The sequence below is a fragment of the Erythrolamprus reginae genome, chromosome 5, assembly GCF_031021105.1.
Source record: "Erythrolamprus reginae isolate rEryReg1 chromosome 5, rEryReg1.hap1, whole genome shotgun sequence".
NCBI lineage: Eukaryota > Metazoa > Chordata > Lepidosauria > Squamata > Dipsadidae > Erythrolamprus > Erythrolamprus reginae.
In genome coordinates, this window is record NC_091954.1 from 36,001,975 (window position 1) to 36,023,517 (window position 21,543).

A 21,543-nucleotide genomic window follows, 5' to 3' on the forward strand; every position below is an offset into this window, starting at 1 on the left:
GCTGACTTGGTCATGGAGGAATTCAGTGCTGTTATCAATAATTCAGGGGAAAATGCCATTGCAGTTTGAAAGTTCAGGGATTCAAAATCATTTGTGTTCCAAAATGCCAAATCCGGTTAGCTTCTAAATCACTTGTTCCTTTTCAGTGGAAGAAAGCAGAAGAAAAACTGGAGCGGGAGCTGTTGGAAGCTGAAGCCTCTGAAAATACAGAGAAAAAACTGAAACTGGTATCCACATTCTTCATGCATTTTATATCTTCCGGGGTCCTATTGTGTTGCACATGAAGTGGGACTAGATCCCTGGTTCCTACGTGGGGAACCCCCCCCACAGGGGGCAGTTTGATTTTTAATAGGGACAATTGGAACCTGTTTAAACCAAATCAATGGCCTTTACTCCACATGAGTAGGAGTTTACTTTTTGAATAGTAAGACTTACGTGTCACGGGGGCAGGGGGGGGCATGAGGATTTTAGAGAAGCTTAGGTGGGGCATGGGCAAAAAAAGGTTGGGAACCACTGGGACTACATCATGCAATGTATTTCTTCCAACTTCCAACTTCTTTTTACGCTGTGGCTCATCAGAAACAGTGGATTCAAGTAGAAATGGAGGCCACGAATAATTCTCCTTAGACTCAGGGCGGCTTACGACATGTTAGCAATAGCACTTTTTAATAGAGCCAGCGTATTGTCCCCACAATCCGGATCCTCATTTTACCCACCTTGGAAGGATAGAAGGCTGAGTCAACCTTCAGCCGATGATGGGATTTGAACCGCTGACCTTCAGATCTACAGTCAGCAAAAATGGAGCTCCACCCCAGAGCACCCAATTTGCGCTGAAAGATGTTGAAAGAAAATGCAGGGTGTCCTGCACAAGCCACGCCCACAGTGTGGTAAAAATGTTGGTAGCTCTTCACTGCAGGTAGTCCTTGTTTAATGACCACAATTGGGGCCAGCAACGTCACTAAAGCTTGTAGTCACTAAATGGAAAATCATGTGATTGTGACAGGCTTACCACATAACTTCCCTTTCAGTCGTTAATGACCACAATTGCGGCCATCCCCTGGCCACAATTTGCTATTTTCCTTCTCCATTTTCTGTTAATTCTTCTTGTTGGAAGCCAGTTGCAAATGCCTCCATAGTAAGTGCATGACCATTGGGCACTGCAGTGATGATAAATGTGAAGGCTACTCACAAACCTATTGAACGGTCACTAAATGAAACGGTCAGTAAGCAAGGGCTACCTACAGTCATGGGTTCATATCTCATTGTGCCATTGGTATTCTTCAGAAGTTTAGCGAATCCAAAAGTATAGCAATATACTGTTACTTTGAGCTGATAGTTTTTTGTTTACTAGTGTGATTAATGTGGTCACTGCTACAGTTGCTGCTAATTCAGAATGGTATAAAGCTGTAATGTTTCTGGCCACCAAAATTATAAGACAGTTTATTGAAAAAGCAGGAATAATAGTAATTTAGGATTAATAGCTTTTAAAGTGATGCGTGAAGAAAAAAAATATTTGATTGAAATAATTTAGGTTTATGTATCATTTTATGCCCTTTTTTTGACTATAGCATACAGAAACGTTGAATATTGTATTTTTGACTTACTTCCGAATTTTGAAAAAAGCCCAGAAATCTCCTCTTGTGCCTGCTGTACTGGAAGGTCTTGCAAAGTAAGTATTTCAGAATAATATTGAGATTTCTTTAAAAAGAAAATAAAAAGAAATCCAGGGACTAGACGCTAAGGTCTGTGCTTACGTTTTAAACCAGGGGTCCGCAAACCTTTTAAACAGGGGGACAATTCAGGGTCTCTCAGACTGTTTGGGGGAGTGGGTGGACCAGCTGGGTGGGTGTGGCTATGTGGTCATGTGACTAAGTGGGCGTGGCCAATTTTAAAGTCCATTGAACAATGCACACAAATTTTAATTTGTTCTGTTCCTGGGAGTGTTTAATTTGCTTTTGTTTGCACGTTGCTCTTTTGGATGTCTTTTCTTTTTTACTAGATCGTTTTTTCAGTTATTTAGATCTAGTGGTTCAATTCAGGAAACTCATTTTTGCAGCAATTCTTCTCAGCCCCAAGGAGCTTCAGAAATCTCTGTCTCTCTCCCCCTCTCTGTGTCTCTTTCTTTCTTTCTCTCTCTCTCTGTCTCTCTCTCTCTCTGTCTCTCTCTCTCTCTCTCTCTTCTAAAGGAAGGGGAGGTAAAAAATGGGTTCTTTATCTGCTTTATGTTTTATCTTTTGTTATCAATATAATTTTGAGCTTTTCAAAATTCCTCCTAGTAAGTGAAATGGATCTTTGTTCTTTGCTATGTGCATTTATTTAGGAATGAAAACAATGCTACAAAAACAGGACTAAGGGACAATCTGAAGCTAGGACCTCTCCATATAAAATACCAAAAGAAACAAACAACATAGAGCAGAGGTCTTCAAACGGGCAACTTTAAGACTTGTGGACGTCAACTCCCAGAATTCTCCAGCCAGGAATTCTGGGAGTTGAAGTCCACAAGTCTGAAAAGTTGCCCAGTTTGAAGACCTCTGACTTAGGGTTTTGTGAATGAATGCTGTGTAAAATCAAGTTTATTTCATTTAGATTTGCCCATCTCATAAACTTGGAATTTTTTGATGATCTTCTGATGGTTCTCCATTCCCTTATTGTGTCTGGGGTAAGTTTACTGCTTTCTGATTAAACGAAGGCCCTTATTCTGTATCAGAAGGAAGAAATCTGCAATTCGCTGCTTGTCATGGCATTTGCTTTATAAGGCTCCATCTTCAGATTCCCCATTTTCCCACTGCCCCACCAGTAAAAAAACAAAAACAGATTTTCTCTCCTCTTTTTAAAAAATCTGTTTCATTATAGATAATAAAATACAGAACAGTAAAAGCAACAAACAAAATGAAACAAAGGAAAAATATACATTCAACCCCAGCAATAATTTTTTTAAAAGGAAAAAAAAACTGTATAGAAAAGGACGGAAAAAAAGGGGGGAAAGCAATAAACTATCCTCTACTTTTACAAGTCAACAGGTTGAACTAAACGTTACATTAATCTAAGATTAGGGATTTTCTCCCCTCTTAACTCAGAGGAGGAAAATGATGCATGGATCAGCCATTGGGCAAGTGGGGCTGGACATAGAAAAATGGTGTCTTCTCGGGCTGCATGTGGATGGATGAAACCAATTGGGAATGGCAAAGAAATGGCTGCAGCTTGGCTCTAAGAGTCCCCTACCCACCCCTCATTTATTGTCACAGAGCCTTGAAGTCTATGCCTTTACAATTCACCTTTGACCTTTTCAGGTGTTAAGCCATAGGGAGAGCCTGCACTGTATCCTCTCAGCATTTCACATTTTGTCCGGACAAGGTAAAGGATTTGGTTTGATATTGTGTCGGGTTTGGCTTTGTATAAAGGGATACAATTCTATAGTTCAGGTTGAGAAATTAAGAGTTGTTAATTTTGCATCAAAAGTCTCCTTAAGACAGCTTGTAAGAAGACAGCAAGGAGACCTTTTTCATCTGGAGCTAAGCTATGATCACTGATTTTGTTGCCTGTTTTTTGTTCCTGTGAGTTTTCCCCCCCTTCTGACTACTTTTGCATTTGTAACTCAAACACACTGCATTTTGGACATAAATACTTTAGAAAATGTCCAGGGATACTTTACTAGAAGAGCCCTCCAGTCGCAACTGAATACCCTACGCAACTAGACTTACAATACTAGGTTTAGAAAACTTAGAACTACATCGCCTTAAACACAACCTAAGAATAACGGATAATATATGCTGCTAAAGCCTCAAAAGAGGAAGAAATTGCCAAATCTGTAAAGAAGGGGGATAAAACCTTCTTCAGATATATTAGTGATAGGAAGAAGAAAAACTGCAGCATCACAAAGCTTAGTACCGGGAATAATACATGCATTGATGGGAATAAGGAGATCGCTGACCATTTCAATAGCTACTTCTGTTCAGTTTTCTCAAAAGACACCTTACAATATAATTCTATAGATGGATAGAGCATTGCTTCCAGCTGTATGGATTCAACTCCAGTGATCTTAGAAGCCGATGTCTTAGAAGAACTTGAACGATTAATAAGGCAATGGGTCCAGATGGCATCCACCCCAGAGTTCCTAAAGAACTCAGATTTGTCATTGCTACCCCACTGACTGATTTGTTTAATCAATCCCTGTTAACAGGAGATGTTCCTGAGGATTGGAGAATGGCCAGTGTTGTGTCTATCCACAAGAAGGGCAGTAGAGAAGCTAGTAACTACAGGCCAGTTAGCTTGACATCAGTTATAGTTAAAATGACTCTACTCTACTCAAAAAGATGATAAATCAGCACCTAAAAAACAATAACGTATTGGACCCAAACCAGCATGGCTTTACTGAGGGCAAATCATGTCAGACTAATCTCATTGATTTCTTTGACTATGTCACAAGAGTGTTGATGAAGGTGGTGCTGTGGATATTGCCTATCTGGATTTCAGCAAAGTCTTTGGTATGGTTCCACATAAAGAGCTGATAGATAAATTAGTGAAGATTGGACTTAATCCCTGGATAGTTCAGTGGATTTGCAGCTGGCTGAAGCGTAGACATCAGAGAGTTATTGTTAATGGCGAGTATTCTGAGAAGAGACAGGTTACAAGCAGTGTGCCACAAGGGTCTGTTCTGGGTCCTATTCTTTTTAATATGTTTGTGAGTGACATAGGGGAAGGTTTGGTATGGAAGGTTTGTCTATTTGCCAATGACTCTAAAGTGTGCAATAGGATTGATATTCCTGGAGGCATCTGTAATATGGTAAATGATTTAGCTTTACTAGATAAATGGTCAAAGCAATGGAAACTGCAGTTTAATGTTTCCAAATGTAAAATAATGCACTTGGGGAAAAGGAATCCTCAATCTAAGTATTGTACTGGCAGTTCTGTGTTAGCAAAAACTTCAGAAGAGAAGGATTTAGGGGTAGTGATTTCTGACAGTCTCAAAATGGGTGAGCAGTGTGGTCGGGCGGTAGGAAAAGCAAGTAGGATGCTTGGCTGCATAGCTAGAGATATAATAAGCAGGAAGAGGGAGATTGTGATCCTGCTATATAGAGCACTGGTGAGACCACATTTGGAATACTGTGTTCAGTTCTGGAGACCTCACCTACAAAAAGATATTGACAAAATTGAACAGGTCCAAAGACGGGCTAGAAGAATGGTGGAAGGTCTTAAGCATAAAACGTATCAGGAAAGACTTAATGAACTCAATCTGCCTAGTCTGGAGGACAGAAGGAAAAGTGGGGACATGATTTATTTATTTATTTTATTTATTACTTAGATTTGTATGCCGCCCCTCTCCGAAGACTCGGAGCGGCTCACAACACGTGGAAACAAATCATAAATAATCTGACAATTTAAAATATTAAAGATTTAAAAAAGACCCCATATACTAACAGACATACACACAAGCATACCATATATAAATTAAACATGCCCAGGGGAAGATGTTTCAGTTCCCCCATGCCTGACGGCAAAGGTGGGTTTTAAGGAGTTTACGGAAGGCAGGAAGAGTAGGGGCAGTTCTAATCTCCGGGGGGAGTTGGTTCCAGAGGGCCGGTGCCGCCACAGAGAAGGCTCTTCCCCTGGGGCCCGCCAACCGACATTGTTTAGTTGACGGGACCCGGAGAAGGCCCACTCTGTGGGACCTAATCGGTCGCTGGGATTCGTGCGGCAGGAGGCGGTCTCGGAGATATTCTGGTCCAATGCCATGAAGGGCTTTAAAGGTCATAACCAACACTTTGAATTGTGACCGGAAACTGATCGGCAGCCAATGCAGACTGCGGAGTGATGGTGAAACATGGGCATACCTAGGTAAGCCCATGACTGCTCTCGCAGCTGCATTCTGCATGACCTGAAGTTTCCGAACACTTTTCAAAAGTAGCCCCATGTAGAGAGCATTACAGTAGTCGAACCTCGAGGTGATGAGGGCATGAGTGACTGTGAGCAATGAGTCCCGGTCCAGATAGGGCCGCAACTGGTGCACCAGGCGAACCTGGGCAAACGCCCCCCTCGCCACAGCTGAGAGATGTTTTTCTAATGTGAGCTGTGGATCGAGGAGGACGCCCAAGTTGCGGACCCTCTCTGAGGGGGGTCAATAATTCCCCCCCTAGGGTGATGGACAGACAGATGGAGTTGTCCTTGGGAGGCAAAACCCACAGCCACTCCGTCTTATCCGGGTTGAGCTTGAGTCTGTTGACACCCATCCAGGCCCCAACAGCCTCCAGTCACTGGCACATCACTTCCACCGCTTCGTTGACTGGGCATGGGGTGGAGATGTAAAGCTGGGTATCATCCGCATATTGATGATACCTCACCCCATGTCCTTGGATGATCTCGCCCAGCGGTTTCATGTAGATGTTGAATAGCAGGGGGGAGAGGACCGACCCCTGAGGCACCCCACAAGGGAGAAACCTAGGAGTCGACCTCTGACCCCCCACTAACACCGACTGCGACCGGCCAGAGAGGTAGGAGGAGAACCACTGAAGGACAGTGCCTCCCACCCCCAACCCCTCCAGCCGGTGCAGAAGGATACCATGGTCGATGGTATCAAAAGCCGCTGAGAGGTCAAGGAGCACCAGGACAGAGGATAAACCCCTGTCCCGGGCCCGCCAGAGATCATCCATCAACGCGACCAAAGCTGTTTCTGTGCTGTAACCGGGCCTGAAACTCGACTGCTGGGGACCTAGATAATCGGCTTCTTCCAAGGACCGCTGGAGTTGGAGTGCCACCACCTTCTCGACAACCTTCCTCATAAAGGGAAGGTTGGAGACTGGACGATAGTTGTTAAGCACAGCTGGGTCCAGGGAGGGCTTCTTGAGGAGGGGGCGCACGAGCGCTTCTTTATAGAGTGATGGAAAAACTCCCCTCCCCAAGGAAGCGTTGGTAATCTCCTGGGCCCAGCTCCGCATCACCTCCCTGCTGGCCGAAACCAACCAGGAGGGACACGGATCCAGTAAACAGGTGGCAGAACTCACAGCTCCAATGGCCTTGTCCACTTCATCAGGTGTCACCAGATCAAACTCTTCCCAGACAGGTGGACAAGTACATGCCCCAGTCACCTCGACTGACTCGTTGTCAGTCGACTCTGTTTCATAATTGGAGTCGAGGTCGGCCCGGATCCGAGCGACTTTATCAGCGAAAAACGTGTTAAAATCCTCGGCACTACTCTGCAAGGGCTCCCCAACTCCCCCCTGGTTAAGAAGGGAGTGGGTCACCCTAAACAGAGCGGCCGGGCGGGATTCCGCTGATGCAATCAAGGCGGCATGGTATGCGCATCTTGCCGCCTTGAGCACCACTTTGTAAGTCTTAATAAAAGCTCTTACAAGTGTTCGGTTGGACTCAGACTTACTCTTCCTCCATCGCTTCTCTAGACGTCTCTTCTGGCGTTTCAACTCCCGGAGCTCCTCGTTGAACCATGGAGCTCTACGGGGTCTAGCGCCTCGTAGAGGTTGCAAAGGCGCAATCCGGTCAAGAGCCTCCGCTGCGGCCTTGTTCCAGGCTTCCGCAAGAGACTCTGCCGAACTGTGGACAAGTGCCTCTGGTATAACCCCAAGCGCCGTCTGAAAGCCCTCTGGGTCCATCAGGCGTCATGGGGCGGAACATCTTAATTGGTTCCGCCTCCCTGCGGGGAAGGATTGGAGCCAGGAAGTCAAGCCGTAGTAGGAAATGGTCTGACCATGACAAAGGCAACGCATCTAAGCCCCTTAGTCTCAGACCATTACTCAGTTGCTCGGAAAGGAATACCATGTCGGGTGCATGCCCTCCCTCGTGAGTCGGACCCTGTACTACTTGAGTCAGGTCCATGGCTGTCATGGTGGCCATGAACTCCTGTGCCAACCCAGAGGTTTCGCCGAGTGACGGCAAGTTGAAGTCCCCCAGGACAATAAGTCCGGGGAACTCCATCGCCAACCCAGCTACCTCCTCGAGTAGCACAGGCAGGGCTTTTGACACGCACCTGGGAGGCAGGTACGTGAGAAATAAGCCCACCTGAACCCCTAAGTCCAACTTCAGCAAGAGAGACTCGCAACCTGCAATTTCCGGAGCAATGAGTCCACGCAGGCAAAGGCTCTCCCTGGCTATAATAGCCACTCCTCCCCCCCTTCCCTGGGGTCGAGGTTGATGCCATATCTGAAATCCGGCTGGGCAGATTTCAGAGAGAGGAACACCTCCCTCCGAGCCCAGCCAGGTTTCAGTAATACGTGCCAGGTCGGCCTCCTCATCCAGGATCAAATCCCGGATGAGGAGAGCTTTATTTACCACCGACCTGGCATTAAGCAGCAGCAACCTGAGCCCAGGGCCAGAGTTACACTCATCACCAGTACCCCGCCATATCTGCCTCTCCCCAGCAACACTGGAATAATCCGACCCTCTGCCACCCCAGAGATCAGTGCCCCTTCCTCTCCTGTCTCCCGAGCGTCAGGTGGGCCAAAACTCCCATTCATACTATTATCAATCAACTCATCCATACCATAACCCCACCCACCCCCACCAACCCAGTTATACAGTAGAACCCCGACTTACGAGACTAATTGGTTCCGGAAGGAGGCTCGTAAGTCGGAACGCTCGTATGACGAAACATTGTTTCCCATAGGAAACAATGTAAAGTCAATTAATCCGTGCAACAACAAAAAAAATCGCTGCCGCCGAACGCGGAAGTTAGCGTTCAGAGACAGCTGCGAAGCAGCGCGCGTGTTTTAAAACGTGGCAGCCGGCCTGGGGGGCTCGGGGGGAAGCCCCCGAGCCCCCCAGGCCGGCTGCCACGTTTTAAAACACCCACGCCGCTTCGCAGCTGTCTGCTGAATCCGGAACGCTAACTTCCGCTGTCTGCTGAATCCGAACGCGGAAGTTAGCGTTCCGGATTCAGCAGAGAGCTGCGAAGCAGCGCGCGTGTTTTAAAACGTCACAGCCGGCCTGGGGGGCTCGGGGGGAAGCCCCCGAGCCCCCCAGGCCGGCTGCAACCTTTTAAAACACGCGCGCTGCTTCGCAGCTGTCTGCTGAATCCGAACGCGGAAGTTAGCGTTCCGGATTCAGCAGAGAGCTGCGAAGCGGCGCGCGTGTTTTAAAAGGTGGCAGACGGCCTGGGGGGCTCGGGGGCTTCCCCCCGAGCCCCCCAGGCCGGCTGCCACGTTTTAAAACACGCGCGCTGCTTCGCAGCTGTCTGCTGAATCCGAACGCGGAAGTTAGCGTTCCGGATTCAGCAGAGAGCCGCGAAGCGGCGCGCGTGTTTTAAAAGGTTGCAGCCGGCCTGGGGGGCTCGGGGGCTTCCCCCGGAGCCCCCCAGGCCGGCTGCCACGTTTTAAAACACGCGCGCTGCTTCGCAGCTGTCTGCTGAATCCGAACGCGGAAGTTAGCGTTCCGGATTCAGCAGAGAGCTGCGAAGCGGCGCGCGTGTTTTAAAAGGTTGCAGCCGGCCTGGGGGGCTTGCCAGCACCCCCCCGAGCCCCCCAGGCCGGCTGCAACCTTTTAAAACACGCGGGATACGAGCGCCAAGGAGCTGTCTCCTGAAGCCGAAAGCGGAAGTTAGTGTTCGGCTTCAGGAGACAGCTCCTTGGCGCTCGTATCCCGAATGTGAGCTCGGGAGGCGAACAAAAATGTCGCTCCCCTCCCAGCTCTTATCTCGAGTAGCTCGTAAGTAGAGCTGCTCGTATGTCGAGGTTCCACTGTACCAATCATTCCATTCATACCCACAAGTATACTTATCCCAGTCATCCATTACTTAACACCCCAATTATATTAAAAAACAATTAGATTAATAACAGTATAAAATAGCAATTGATAAAAATTTAAAACACAATAACATTAAAATTATACTTATATAAATATAGGATAAAAATTATAAATTAGTAAAAATTGAAACATTTAAATATGTTAAAGGGTTAAATAAGGTTCAGGAGGGAAGTGTTTTTAATAGGAAAGTGAACACAAGAACAAGGGGACACAATCTGAAGTTAGTTGGGGGAAAGATCAAAAGCAACATGAGAAAATATTATTTTACTGAAAGAGTAGTAGATCCTTGGAACAAACTTCCAGCAGACGTATTTGGTAAATCGACAGTATCTGAATTTAAACATGCCTGTGATAAACATATATCCATCCTAAGATAAAATACAGAAAATAGTATAAGGGCAGACTAGATGGATCATGAAGTCTTTTTCTGCTGTCAGTCTTCTATGTTTCTATGTTTCTAATAGCCCATAAAATTATCTGCTACAATGTCATTCCTGTCAATGATTACTTCAGCTTCAACAACAACAACACACGCACACACAACAGATACAAACTTAAAGTAGTAAACCGCTCCAAACTTGACTGCAGGAAATACGTTAGTAAATGAGTAGTTAATGCATGGAACTCACTACCAGATTCTGTAGTATCATCACCTAACCCCCAAAACTTTACCCTTATAGTATCCACTGTTGAGCTGTCCCGATTCCTAAGAGGTCAACAAGGGGCATGCATAGGTGTACCAGAGTGCCTTCCGTCCCCTGTCCTAATGTTTCTTTCTTAACTAGTATCATGTATATAAACATTGTTATATCTTTGTATAATGTAAATATGTACTTGACAGATAAAGAAACAAACTATAGCAAACATCTTGACCAATTTCCAAGATGCACTTAGAGGTACTCCTCTACCATAATTGGGTCAGGCAACTCTCACTAAGAGACACGGTTGTAAAACAAAGTATCACATAACTTTGCCATCTTATAACAACAGTCCAGATTGTTGTTAGGCAAATCACAGTCATTATGCACAACACCACATCACCGCAATGTGCAACTTCCTGCCAGTTTCCCGGTTGATTTTGTTGGAAGCCTGCAGTAAAGATGACAAATGACTGTCATAATTATACACCAGTCACCAAGCAACCAAATTGTGATCACATGACTATGGGGACACTGTGATGAACATAACTAAAGGGACCAGTCATAAGCTCCACTCATTTATTACTGTTATGTTTTGAATAGTTTAGTGGCTATTAAATGATAACTACCTGTATATAAAAAATAAATTAATTCTCATAGAAGGTAAGGTTTTCAATCTTAACACCTGAGAATCCAAATGCATGGATTTCCAGATATAAAAACCTGCTTAACTAGAATTCCTTTCCATAGGTGATGTCCTTAACATTGACCCCTTGAAGTTCTACACTCATCTTTACAAGACATTATTTAAAACACATGCAGGTAATTCCTGATTTAAATGTACTGAATATTAACATAATATATAAATATATAGAAATGTATGCTTTCTAAATGCCCAGATTTGTTTCATTGATATTGTCCTCTAATATTTAAAGTTTTTTGGGGTCACAAAATTTTAAATGACATATTTGAGTGGCATCCACCCCCTTTTACATCAGATGGCTTGAGTGTCTCAATAGCTTTGAGATGTTTTTGCAACTCATCAAAGAAACTAAATCTCAGTATAAATCCACGTGAGATTCTATGTCTTTAGCCAAGTGATCCTTAACTGATTAAAGAAAGGGTAGTAGAACTGTAGCTTTTCAACTTTTTGGGTTCTTACTGGGGTTTCATTTTGTCTTCAAGGAGCTACAAATGAAGATGCAGCAATAGTGTTGCAATGTCTAGATATAATGCTCGTGAAGCGTAGAAAACAGGTGACTCAACAGAGGGCGCTTGCTTTCATTAAGCGTCTTTCCACCATGGCGCTCCAAGTCCTTCCGAACTCCAGTATTGGAATCTTGGCAACCAACAGAACATTAATGCATGTAAGTTTGTAATAGCCTGGCTGATATCTCACAAGTTATGGGGTGCAAGCTGCTGTTGCATCCACTTTCTTGCCAAGAATCTCATTATTAGGAGCCGTGGTGGCACAGTAGTTAGAATGTATCAGTTTGTTGCAAAAAAATCAATTTCCAGAAGCGCACACAGATGACTGATTCAGCTGGATTCATAAACTTCTTTATAAACATAGTAATACTATATATATAAACAATACCACAAGTAGATTATTTCTTCATGTAAACAGAAGCAGGAGAGTTAGTTTCATTTCAGCAGAAAAGCACAGAGAGGTCTCAGAGTATAGATTGGACTGAGCCACATCTAGCCTTAAGCTTAAGTTTTCAGTTTTGATTCTCTGCACAGACTCAGATGTGGTTAGTTGCCATTGGCCGACTCAGTGGCTATGCCTATTCATTGGTTAACATGGTTCTCCCAGTTCATGAATATCTTAACAGAATGTAGTATTGCAGGCTAATTCAACTCACTGCCAGGAGGTTGATCCTGACCGACTCAAGGTCGACTTAACCTTCCATCCTTCCAAATTGGGTAAAATGAGGACCCAGATTGTTGGGGGCCATATGCTGACTCTATGAAAGTGGTATGTAAGTCTAACTTGTATTGCTGTTCTGTTGTTATCGCAGCTTTCCTATTTATTTTCTCAATTTTTCTTAATCCTTTGAGTAACTATGTTTATATCTAATTTAAATGTGTAGAGAAAATATTCTCATCAGATCACTCTCTTACTTAAGGAAGAAACAGGCCATATCTTTCCAGTGAAGAAATTATATATTTATTTATTTTATTTAGTTATTAATCCAATTTATATAACCACTCATAACCATATCAACAAGTATGAACATGCAATGGCTTTTATAATGCCGACACCTCCAGAAATTATGAAATGGGGAATTTGAAAATCAATCTGCTGGTCCTCATCAATATTCAGCCCATGAGCTCCTTTTCATTGAAGATCTCAGTATCTGAAGGGATTCAAGGAAGATATCATAGGCTGAATAATAACCTACTTAAATCCCTAGGAGACAGCAGAGATGTTGATGAAGGAGCTAGCCTAATCTTGGAATTAGTATTCATGCTTTCTTTTAGCAGCAAGCTATATAGGGCCTGTAGGGCTATTGCTTTTTACTATTTTTACATTGAGTTTTCATCCTTGTAAGTTTGCCCCGAGTCACTGAGAGTGAGTTGGGCGGCCATATAAATGTTCTTAATGAATAAATAAAACGTGGAAGTAATATACCATCCGCTGTTGCTGCCAGATGATTGTGTTTCTTATCTGCTTAGTCTGAGGCCTGCCTCCTGGGGCTGCTGTAACAAAATGCCAGTCTCAATATTATATTCCCAACTAAGATAACTATGGTAAAACATGTTAGATGGGATTGAAGTGAGGAGAAAAGTGAGGGTACATTTATGCTTGGAAACAAAATATACTGCTCAAAAAAAAAAAAAAAAAGGGAACACTCAGAGAACACATCCTAGATCTGAATGAATGAAATATTCTCATTGAATACTTCGTTCTGTACAAAGTTGAATGTGCACAACAGCATGTGAAATTGATTGTCAATCAGTGTTGCTTCCTAAGTGGACAGTTTGATTTCATAGAAGTTTGATTTACTGGAGTTATATCGTGTTGTTTAAGTGTTCCCTTTATTTTTTTGAGCAGTGTACATTACCAGTTATAAACTGAGTTTTATATATTTTAATAGCTACAGTTGATAGAAGTTGTTCTGCTTTAAATGTGTTCTTACTTGTTGCATCTCCATAGGTGCCCAACGTTTTGTATTGATAAGATATAAAGAAATAACCGTGCAACGTACAGAATAATCCAAAGCTATTTTAGTCTTTATGAGGTAGAAGAATCTCTTTCAATAGCTAACATCCTGTAGATCAGGAGTATTATTATTATTATTATTATTATTATTATTATTATTATTATTATTATTTATTGGATTTGTATGCCGCCCCTCTCCGCAGACTCGGGGCGGCTAATGATAAAAAACAACATGTAACAATCCAATTTAATAAAACAACTAAAAACCCTTATTATAAAAACCAAACATGCACACAAACATACCATACATAACTTGTAATGGCTTAGGGGAAGGAATATCCTAACTCCCCCATGCCTGGCGACAAAGGTGGGTCTTGAGTAATTTGCGAAAGACAAGGAGGGTGGGGGCCGTTCTAATCTTTGGGGGGAGTTGATTCCAGAGGGCCGGGCCCCCCACAGAGAAGGCTTTTCCCCTGGGGCCCGCCAAACAACATTGTTTGGTTGATGGGACCCGGAGAAGGCCAACTCTGTGGGACTGTATCGGCCGCTGGGATTCGTGCGGTAGAAGGCGGTTCCGGATGTATTCTGGCCCAATGCCATGTAGGGCTTTAAAAGTATCCAATCTAGACAACTTTAAGACCAGTGGACTTCAACTCCCAGAATTCATGGCTGGCTGAGGAATCCTGGAAGTTGAAGTCCACAAATCTTCAAGTTGCCAAGGTTGGTTTGTCCTACTGTGAACCATATGTACAATAGGGATTCCATATTAAGAATTAAGTACTCACTTGGGGGAGAAATTGTTGTCTTCTTTGAGATGAACATGGCATCTTGTAATATATTTATATTTTTTGTGGGGACACCCCCCCCCACACACAAATTTCATTACAGGTTTTCCCAAAGACAGATCTTCTTTTAGACAATGAATCGCAGGGGAGTGGTCTTTACCTACCTGAACTGGATCAGCCAGAATACTGTAATGCTCAGAACTCGACCCTCTGGGAGTTGCATTCCCTCTTGGTGAGAACTTACATTTTGTAGCTTTGTTCTTGATTTCTAGTGTAGGAATCCCATTTTCTTTCCTTCTGAAGAGTTTTTTTTTTCCTTCTGAGCTAGAAGGTCTAGGAATGAGTTTAGGAATTTTATGTACTATTTTCACTGTAATATGAATATTCACCTGCTAATGTTGGGTTTTTTTAAAGTTTTTGTAATCCTGAGTAGTTTACATACATGTTTATTCCACTCCACAAAGTCTTTTTTAAATTAAAGCTTTCCTGGTTGCTTTGTTATTTTCCAACTACTACCTTTTTTCAGATTACCTTGCCCAAGTGGTTTAAGATTACCTAGACCTAAGGTTGACTCAGCCTTCCATCCTTCCAACGTTGATAAAATGAGGACCCAGATTGTTGGGGGCAATATGCTTAGTCTCTGTAAACCGCTTAGAGAGGGCTGTAAAGCACTGTGAAGCGGTATATAAGTCTAAGTGCTATAATGCTATTTCTATTACTATTTAATCCGTTGATTTTAACAGTTAAATAATGTTTATGATGAACTCTTCAGAGAATGCATCAGAGTTAAGTGCATTTGCCGTGGCTTCCCTTGTTTTCAGAAACACTATCATCCAGTTGTTCAGAAATTTGCAGCTCATCTTTTGGCAGGAGCTCCAGCTGAAGGATCAGAAGCTCTTGGGCATGACCTTGGACGGAGGTGAGAGAACATTCTGGGCAGTGCACGGTGGATTTCATTTAACCCTGCTGTTCTGTTCGGGTCGTATTTGATCCGAAGCCAAGTTTGAGTCCCTGTAAAAAGTTTTCCCTGCATATCTGAAACTTGAAATTCCATGAGGTTTCATCATTTCAGGGGTTCTCTCTATGAGAATTTTTTTGGGGGGGTGGGGGGTTTCTTTCTTGCTGAAAAAAAACAACTCCCTAATGTTATGTTCCCGGGTCTATTTGACCCGGACTGAAAATTGATCATTTTAGGTACTTATATTTGGTCTTTTTGAAAGCGTTTTTCACCTGGAAACATGTTTGAACATTTCTGCACACAATGGAATGAAAATTGAATGGAAAAAATTAATCCTTATTGGTTTATTTTGCACATAAATGTGCCTCCCCCCCGTTTTTGTGAATTTTTTTAGGTTTATTGATAATTTTGCCTGCAAAATGCATTCTATTTTACTAAAGTTGGTGTGGGATTGGTAGCTTGAACATTTCTGCACATAATGATATGAAAATTGAACTGAAAAAATTGACCCTTATTTGTTTATTTTGTCACAAAAGCACCCCCCCCCGGCTGTGTGCAATTCTGTTCATTTATATCTTTATTATGCTGCCATTGCCAACATTTCTGAAAACTTTATGCATTATATTACAAGTCTGAACATTGCTAATCACACCAAAATCAAATTTGAAATGAAAAAATTATGTTTACTTGTTTATTTTGTTCACAAAAGCTCCTCCCCCCGGCTGTGTGAAATTATGATTGATTTATTGCATTCTGCACATAAACAACAAACATGCCAGTTTTAATTTACTATAAATTTATTGATAACAAATGGAACATATAAGACCACAAATGAAAAATAACAGAAACAGTTTCTTTTATATATACAAAACGTTTGAAAATATTTAATGCTTGCTGCAATGAATACAATAGTAACAGGTATGTGCTTTGCAAATGTATTTTTTACAATTAATACAAGTAAGATTAGTTTTATTGTCATTAGAAGATGGACATAAGCCACATCTCCTCCTTTTTGTGCTGGGAGTGCTGCTGGTGGAGGGTGTGGGGTTTGTTTCCTCCTGAGCATGCTGCTGGGTAGCCTGCATTATGGCTAATGCTTCTTCACATCTGGGCTGATATTTTCTGGCTTCTAAATATGGCTGTATTAGAGACATACCTAATTCTTCCAGGAGTAGTCTTCTCTTATGAAGCCTTTTTTTATTCCAATTTGGGTCTATGTCTGACCATAATACAAACAAATTATATGCTGAAACATCTATAATATTATAAAACATTATCATGGGCCACCGGTTTGTTTTTCGTTTGCATGTGTATGTGGATAATGCTTGGTCCAATGTATCCACTGCGCCTTTTGTGGCATTGTAAGATAATATCATTTCCGGCTTTTTGTCTGGCCTTCCGCTAATATTATCATCGTGATGCATGGTGCTCATCAAAATCACTTGTTTGTTTGTTTTTTGGAACGTAAGACACAATAGATGTTTCATTACTGAAATAAAAAGTGGAACTAAATACCTCTCTTTTGGCAAGGATGCCTACTGGTAACTCTGGCTTGTTCTTCCTAACAGTGCCCAGCATGGTGAGTTTTCTTTTCAATAACAGTTGTGCCAAATTATATGATGTAAAAAAATTGTCACAGGTTACCTTTTGCCCTTGCAGGCCATAAGTCAAGTCTAAAACAACTTTCAAAGCCAAATTTTTTGTAGGACCTTCTCCAGGGATCCTACCAGTGTAAACCTGCGCATTATAAACATATGAGCTTTTACTATCACACAATGTCCATATTTTAATTCCGTATCTTGCTGGTTTACTTGGCAAATATTGCCGAAATGGGCACCTCCCTTTGAATCCCACCAGTTGCTCATCAACTGTTACACACTCACCTACATTGAATAGTGTTGGAAGAATTTCAACCCATTTGTTCCATAAATCTCTAATTGGCGCCAGTTTATCCACAGCCCTTCTTTGACTTCGGTCTTTTTTATCATCAAACCGCAACACGCTGGAAATATTGTAGAATCTTTCTACAGACATTGTAGCTCTGAATATGTGGCGGCCTGAATGTGCAGCCCATAAACTTCTGCACGATTCGCCGTATGATTTATACACCCCGGCTAAAAGAAGCAAGCCAATGTATGCATGTAGGGTGGCTGTATCTATTGGATCCCAATTAGCACCATAAATATTTTTTCCCTCAATGTTGGACATTTTGATTATCATATCTGTAATTGTAACATTTAGGAATAATAGAAAGGTTGATAATATATCAGATGCTCTAGAAATGGCAAATCTGGTGGGACCAGGAGTAGATGTAATTACATTTGCAGCAGACAGTTTTCTGGTGTGGTTATATTTTGAAAACCAAGTGACATCCCTGTTTTTGGAAGGGATTCCTTGCACATCTGGAACAGGTGTTTCTGGTTCTTCTGGTTCTTCTGCTTCAGAATCAGAGTTTTCAAATCTGCTGTCCCCATCACTGATGTGATCCTCCTCTTCAGAAAGGTTTTCCTGTGTGAAGTCATCCTCAGAAGAGGCGTTGGCAACCTCTTCAAGTTCTGCTTCTGTTAGTGGTCTTTTGTAAGGCATACTTTCTGTAATTTGTAAAAACATTAATTATAAGATCTGCCCCCACAAAAAGAGAACATGAATGATGCAAAAAAATCCACAGAAAGCAGGAAAAAATAGGTTTGTAACATACCAGATAAAGATGCAGTTTATTTCCAAGGTCAACTCTGTGAAACAGATGCAAAGTACTGAATCTAGGCAAAAATAAAACATTTATGTCACATGCAGCAGAAGGTAACATCCCAAAGAAAAACATAGCTGTTTTACTTACCAGAGAAATAGACTTGGATGAATGACTGAAAACTGGTCACTCTGTTATATAGCTGTCCCTCTAATGGTTTGAAAGATTGACAAAGGATGTAGGATATTGCTTTCAGAAATATTTTAGCAGCCGAGGGGGGGGGGGCTTATTTCTGATTTTAAAAAACCAGCAAGAATCATTTTTTTCAGTTCCTTTATATTTTTCTTATATTCAGAAATGTTCAGGCTACCAATCCCACACCAACTCCAGTAAAATAGAATGCATTTTGCAAGCAAAACTATCCATAAATTGAAAAAACTTTCACAAAAACGGGGGGGAGGCACATTTATGTGCAAAATAAACCAATAAGGATTAATTTTTTCAGTTCAATTTTCATTCCATTGTGTGCAGCAATGTTCAAACCTGTTTCCAGGTGAAAAAAGCTTTCAAAAAGACCAAATATAAGTACCTAAAATGATCAATTTGCAGTCCGGGTCAAATAGACCCGGGAACATAACATTAGGGAGTTGTTTTTTTTCAGCAAGAAAGAAACCCCCCACCCCCCAAAAAAAATTCTCATAGAGAGAACCCCTGAAATGATGAAAACTCATGGAATTTCAAGTTTCAGATATGCAGGGAAAATTTTTTACAGGGACTCAAACTTGGCTTCGGATCACATACGACCCGAACAGAACAGCAGGGTTAAATCAAGTCAATTTAAATCATAATTTTTAAAGAGTAACTGTCATCTCTATCCTGCAGCAGCTGACCTGTTGACTCACCTGAGGCCTAATATACAGCCTCATGCTACTTAACTAAGCTCCGTTTAATGCTGAATAAACTAAATTATTAATGTATCTTAAGTAGAAAACTATCTGTAGATATATACAGGGTGTCCAGCAAACCTGGAAAACAGGGAAATCAAGGAATTATCAGGTAAATCGGCAGTTTGGGAAATAGCAGGGAATCGTGAAAAAAACAGAATAAATCAGGGGAAAAACCAAATTGTATTAAAATGTTTAAAAGTCAGGGGGGAAAATTATGTTAAAAAAAAAAAAGGATCACGCTGCCTGGCAGAGTCAAGTAAAAATGATCATAACTGTGGCAACAACTTGCTTCCTCAGCTACCGATATTTCTCCATGGCTTAGCTGTTTGGTATGACATCATCTACGACCGCACCTTAACTAGATTACAGGTTACAGGGAAATGTCAGGGAATTTCAAACTGCTTTCCCCCTGGACACCATGTATATATTTACTCCAAAAGCATTTTATTAAAATAAATCTGATTTTAGACAATCAATTTAAAAAATCTTAAAATTGTATTTTTATCCACCCTGGTGCAGTGTCCACAAACAAGCCAGCATCACTTTTATCATCATATTACATTCAGTGGGATAACTACCTCTAATCCTGCAGGCTTTATGTGGCTGTTATGACTGGTCATCAAAAGATGTTTTCTATATTAATTTCAAAAAGAAAATAATCTCTTAATTCATTGTTACCCTTAGTGGGAAATAAAGGATTTTCAGAAATTAACTTATATCTTAGTCTCTAGAATTGTACTTCTGCAGTATCTGAAGGCCAAGCATTCCTTCTGGTTTAAGATCTAGAGAACTCTGTACATTTCTGGCCTAGATTCTTTCATTACTAAGGCCTATTGCTTTGCTTTTTCAAAACTTGTTTGAATTTTAAGAAATCGTTTGAAAATAATGAAAATTAAATATTGCTATGTATCCTAGGTCTCCCGGTGAACTTTTTGAGGCGTACAGCATGAAAGATATGACATTTGATCCTTCTATCCCATCAGTTGCACGTAGGAAAAAGGTATTTCTTCTGAAATTTGTTTCTTAAAATATGGGACATTACCATAAGGTTTACAACTGTTTACTTTCCATTTTTTATGAACCTATGCTTCTTTGTTTCAGGGTAAATTTTTACAAGGTGATTTATTTCTGAATGAGGACCTGACTAAATTGGTAAAGTTTCATCTTGAAGAGCCTGGTTTTCAAGATGTACCCCTGGATTTTTCTGAAGACATAAAGACATTCCCAGCATTATAACTATATTGCAAGCTAATTCAGCCTGTTTGAAAATACCAGAGCTATGAAAATGTTACTTGTTCCACTGAAGACTAAATTTTCAGACTGCAAAAATATGTTAAAAGAGATTTTTGTAATTCCTAGAATATTTGAGGTAAATTCTTTAAAAATTCAGAAATGATGACTTCATACGATGGCTAAAGTTTAGAATTTCTAATTTATTCAAACTGGCATTTGTAAAAACCAATTGTACAGTGCAAAATAATGCCTTTTTTATAACTTTATAAAGATGGTTGATTCCTAGAATTTTTAAATTATAAATACAAAACTTTCTCTTTTTTTAAAAAAATGATGATTTTGGACTAATTTGTGCTGACTCATAATCTGAGTGGTGTAATCAGAGCTTGAACAGATGTTTAAAAACAAAAATGTAGAGTTTTACACTAGTACACACTGTGTTCATTTTTTCCATCATTACATAGTTGCATATCATCTGTTAAGAAGAAAAATCTCTGAAATAAAATATTATCTGGCCATTTACTTTATTTGACAGAAGGTGGAGTCAAAAATAGTATTTGTGTGTCAGGATACATTGACGGAGTTTAAAGCACATTTTGGGTAACTTCAGAATGTTCTGGCCAGGTACCTAAGGTGGCTTAAGCTCTGTTTCTACCAGATGCTTAACCAATGAAGTGAAGGAAGGTGTTGTGCTATGGAAACACCAAAAAAGGTGACTTAATCCTGCCAATTTACTCTTACAGATATTAATGTACAGTGGTACCTCAAGATACGAACCCCTCGTCTTACGAACAACTCGTGATACGAACCCGGGGTTCAGAAAAATTTTGCCTCTTCTTACGAACTTTTTTTGAGTTACGAACCGGCGTTCGGAGACTGCTGGGAAGCCGCGTGGCTGTTTTAAAAGGTGACAGCCGGGCAGCGGGGCTTCTTAGCAGCCTCCCGAACGCCGGTTCGTAACTCAAAAAAAGTTTGTAAGAAGAGGCAAATTTTTTCTGAACCCTGGGTTCGGTTCGGGAGGTTGCTGGGAAGCCCCCCAGGCCGGCTGTCACCTTTTAAAACAGTCGCGTGGCTTCCCAGCAGTCGCCGAACGCGGAAGTTCGGGTTTGGCGTTCGGCTTCGGGAAGCTGCTGGGAAGCCGCGCGGCTGTTTTAAAAGGTGACAGCCGGCCTGGGGGGTTTCCCAGCAACCTCCCGAACCCCGAACTTTTGCCGAACTTCCAGGTTCGGGGTTCGGGAGGTTGCTGGGAAGCCCCCCAGGCCGGCTGTCACCTTTTAAAACAGCCGCGCGGCTTCCCAGCAGTCACCGAACGCCATTTTTTTGCGGGGTTTTTTTTGGGTTGCACGGATTAATTGACTTTACATTGTTTCCTATGGGAAA

General features: G+C 41.8%; 2 protein-coding genes across 2 annotated transcripts in view; one reads left to right on the forward strand and one right to left on the reverse strand.

Annotated features, from left to right (window-relative positions):
• The window catches only part of NOC3L (NOC3 like DNA replication regulator), a 45,390-nt gene extending 24,693 nt beyond the window's left edge, over nt 1-20,697 (forward strand). Inside the window, exons 12-21 of the mRNA XM_070752365.1 lie at nt 147-227; nt 1,569-1,669; nt 2,587-2,659; nt 3,291-3,354; nt 11,139-11,210; nt 11,574-11,755; nt 14,443-14,571; nt 15,161-15,258; nt 19,846-19,930; nt 20,032-20,697. Coding sequence (XP_070608466.1) covers nt 147-227; nt 1,569-1,669; nt 2,587-2,659; nt 3,291-3,354; nt 11,139-11,210; nt 11,574-11,755; nt 14,443-14,571; nt 15,161-15,258; nt 19,846-19,930; nt 20,032-20,166 — 1,020 coding nt within the window. The 3' untranslated portion in view covers nt 20,167-20,697. The remainder of the gene's footprint in view (nt 1-146; nt 228-1,568; nt 1,670-2,586; nt 2,660-3,290; nt 3,355-11,138; nt 11,211-11,573; nt 11,756-14,442; nt 14,572-15,160; nt 15,259-19,845; nt 19,931-20,031) is intronic.
• On the reverse strand, nt 16,182-18,018 carry LOC139168313 (piggyBac transposable element-derived protein 4-like). The gene is given in 3 exon segments (XM_070753894.1): nt 16,182-16,748; nt 16,750-17,888; nt 17,996-18,018. Coding segments are annotated over 2 exon segments (1,701 nt in total). The 5' UTR covers nt 17,884-17,888; nt 17,996-18,018.
• Nucleotides 20,698-21,543: the final 846 nt, after the last annotated feature.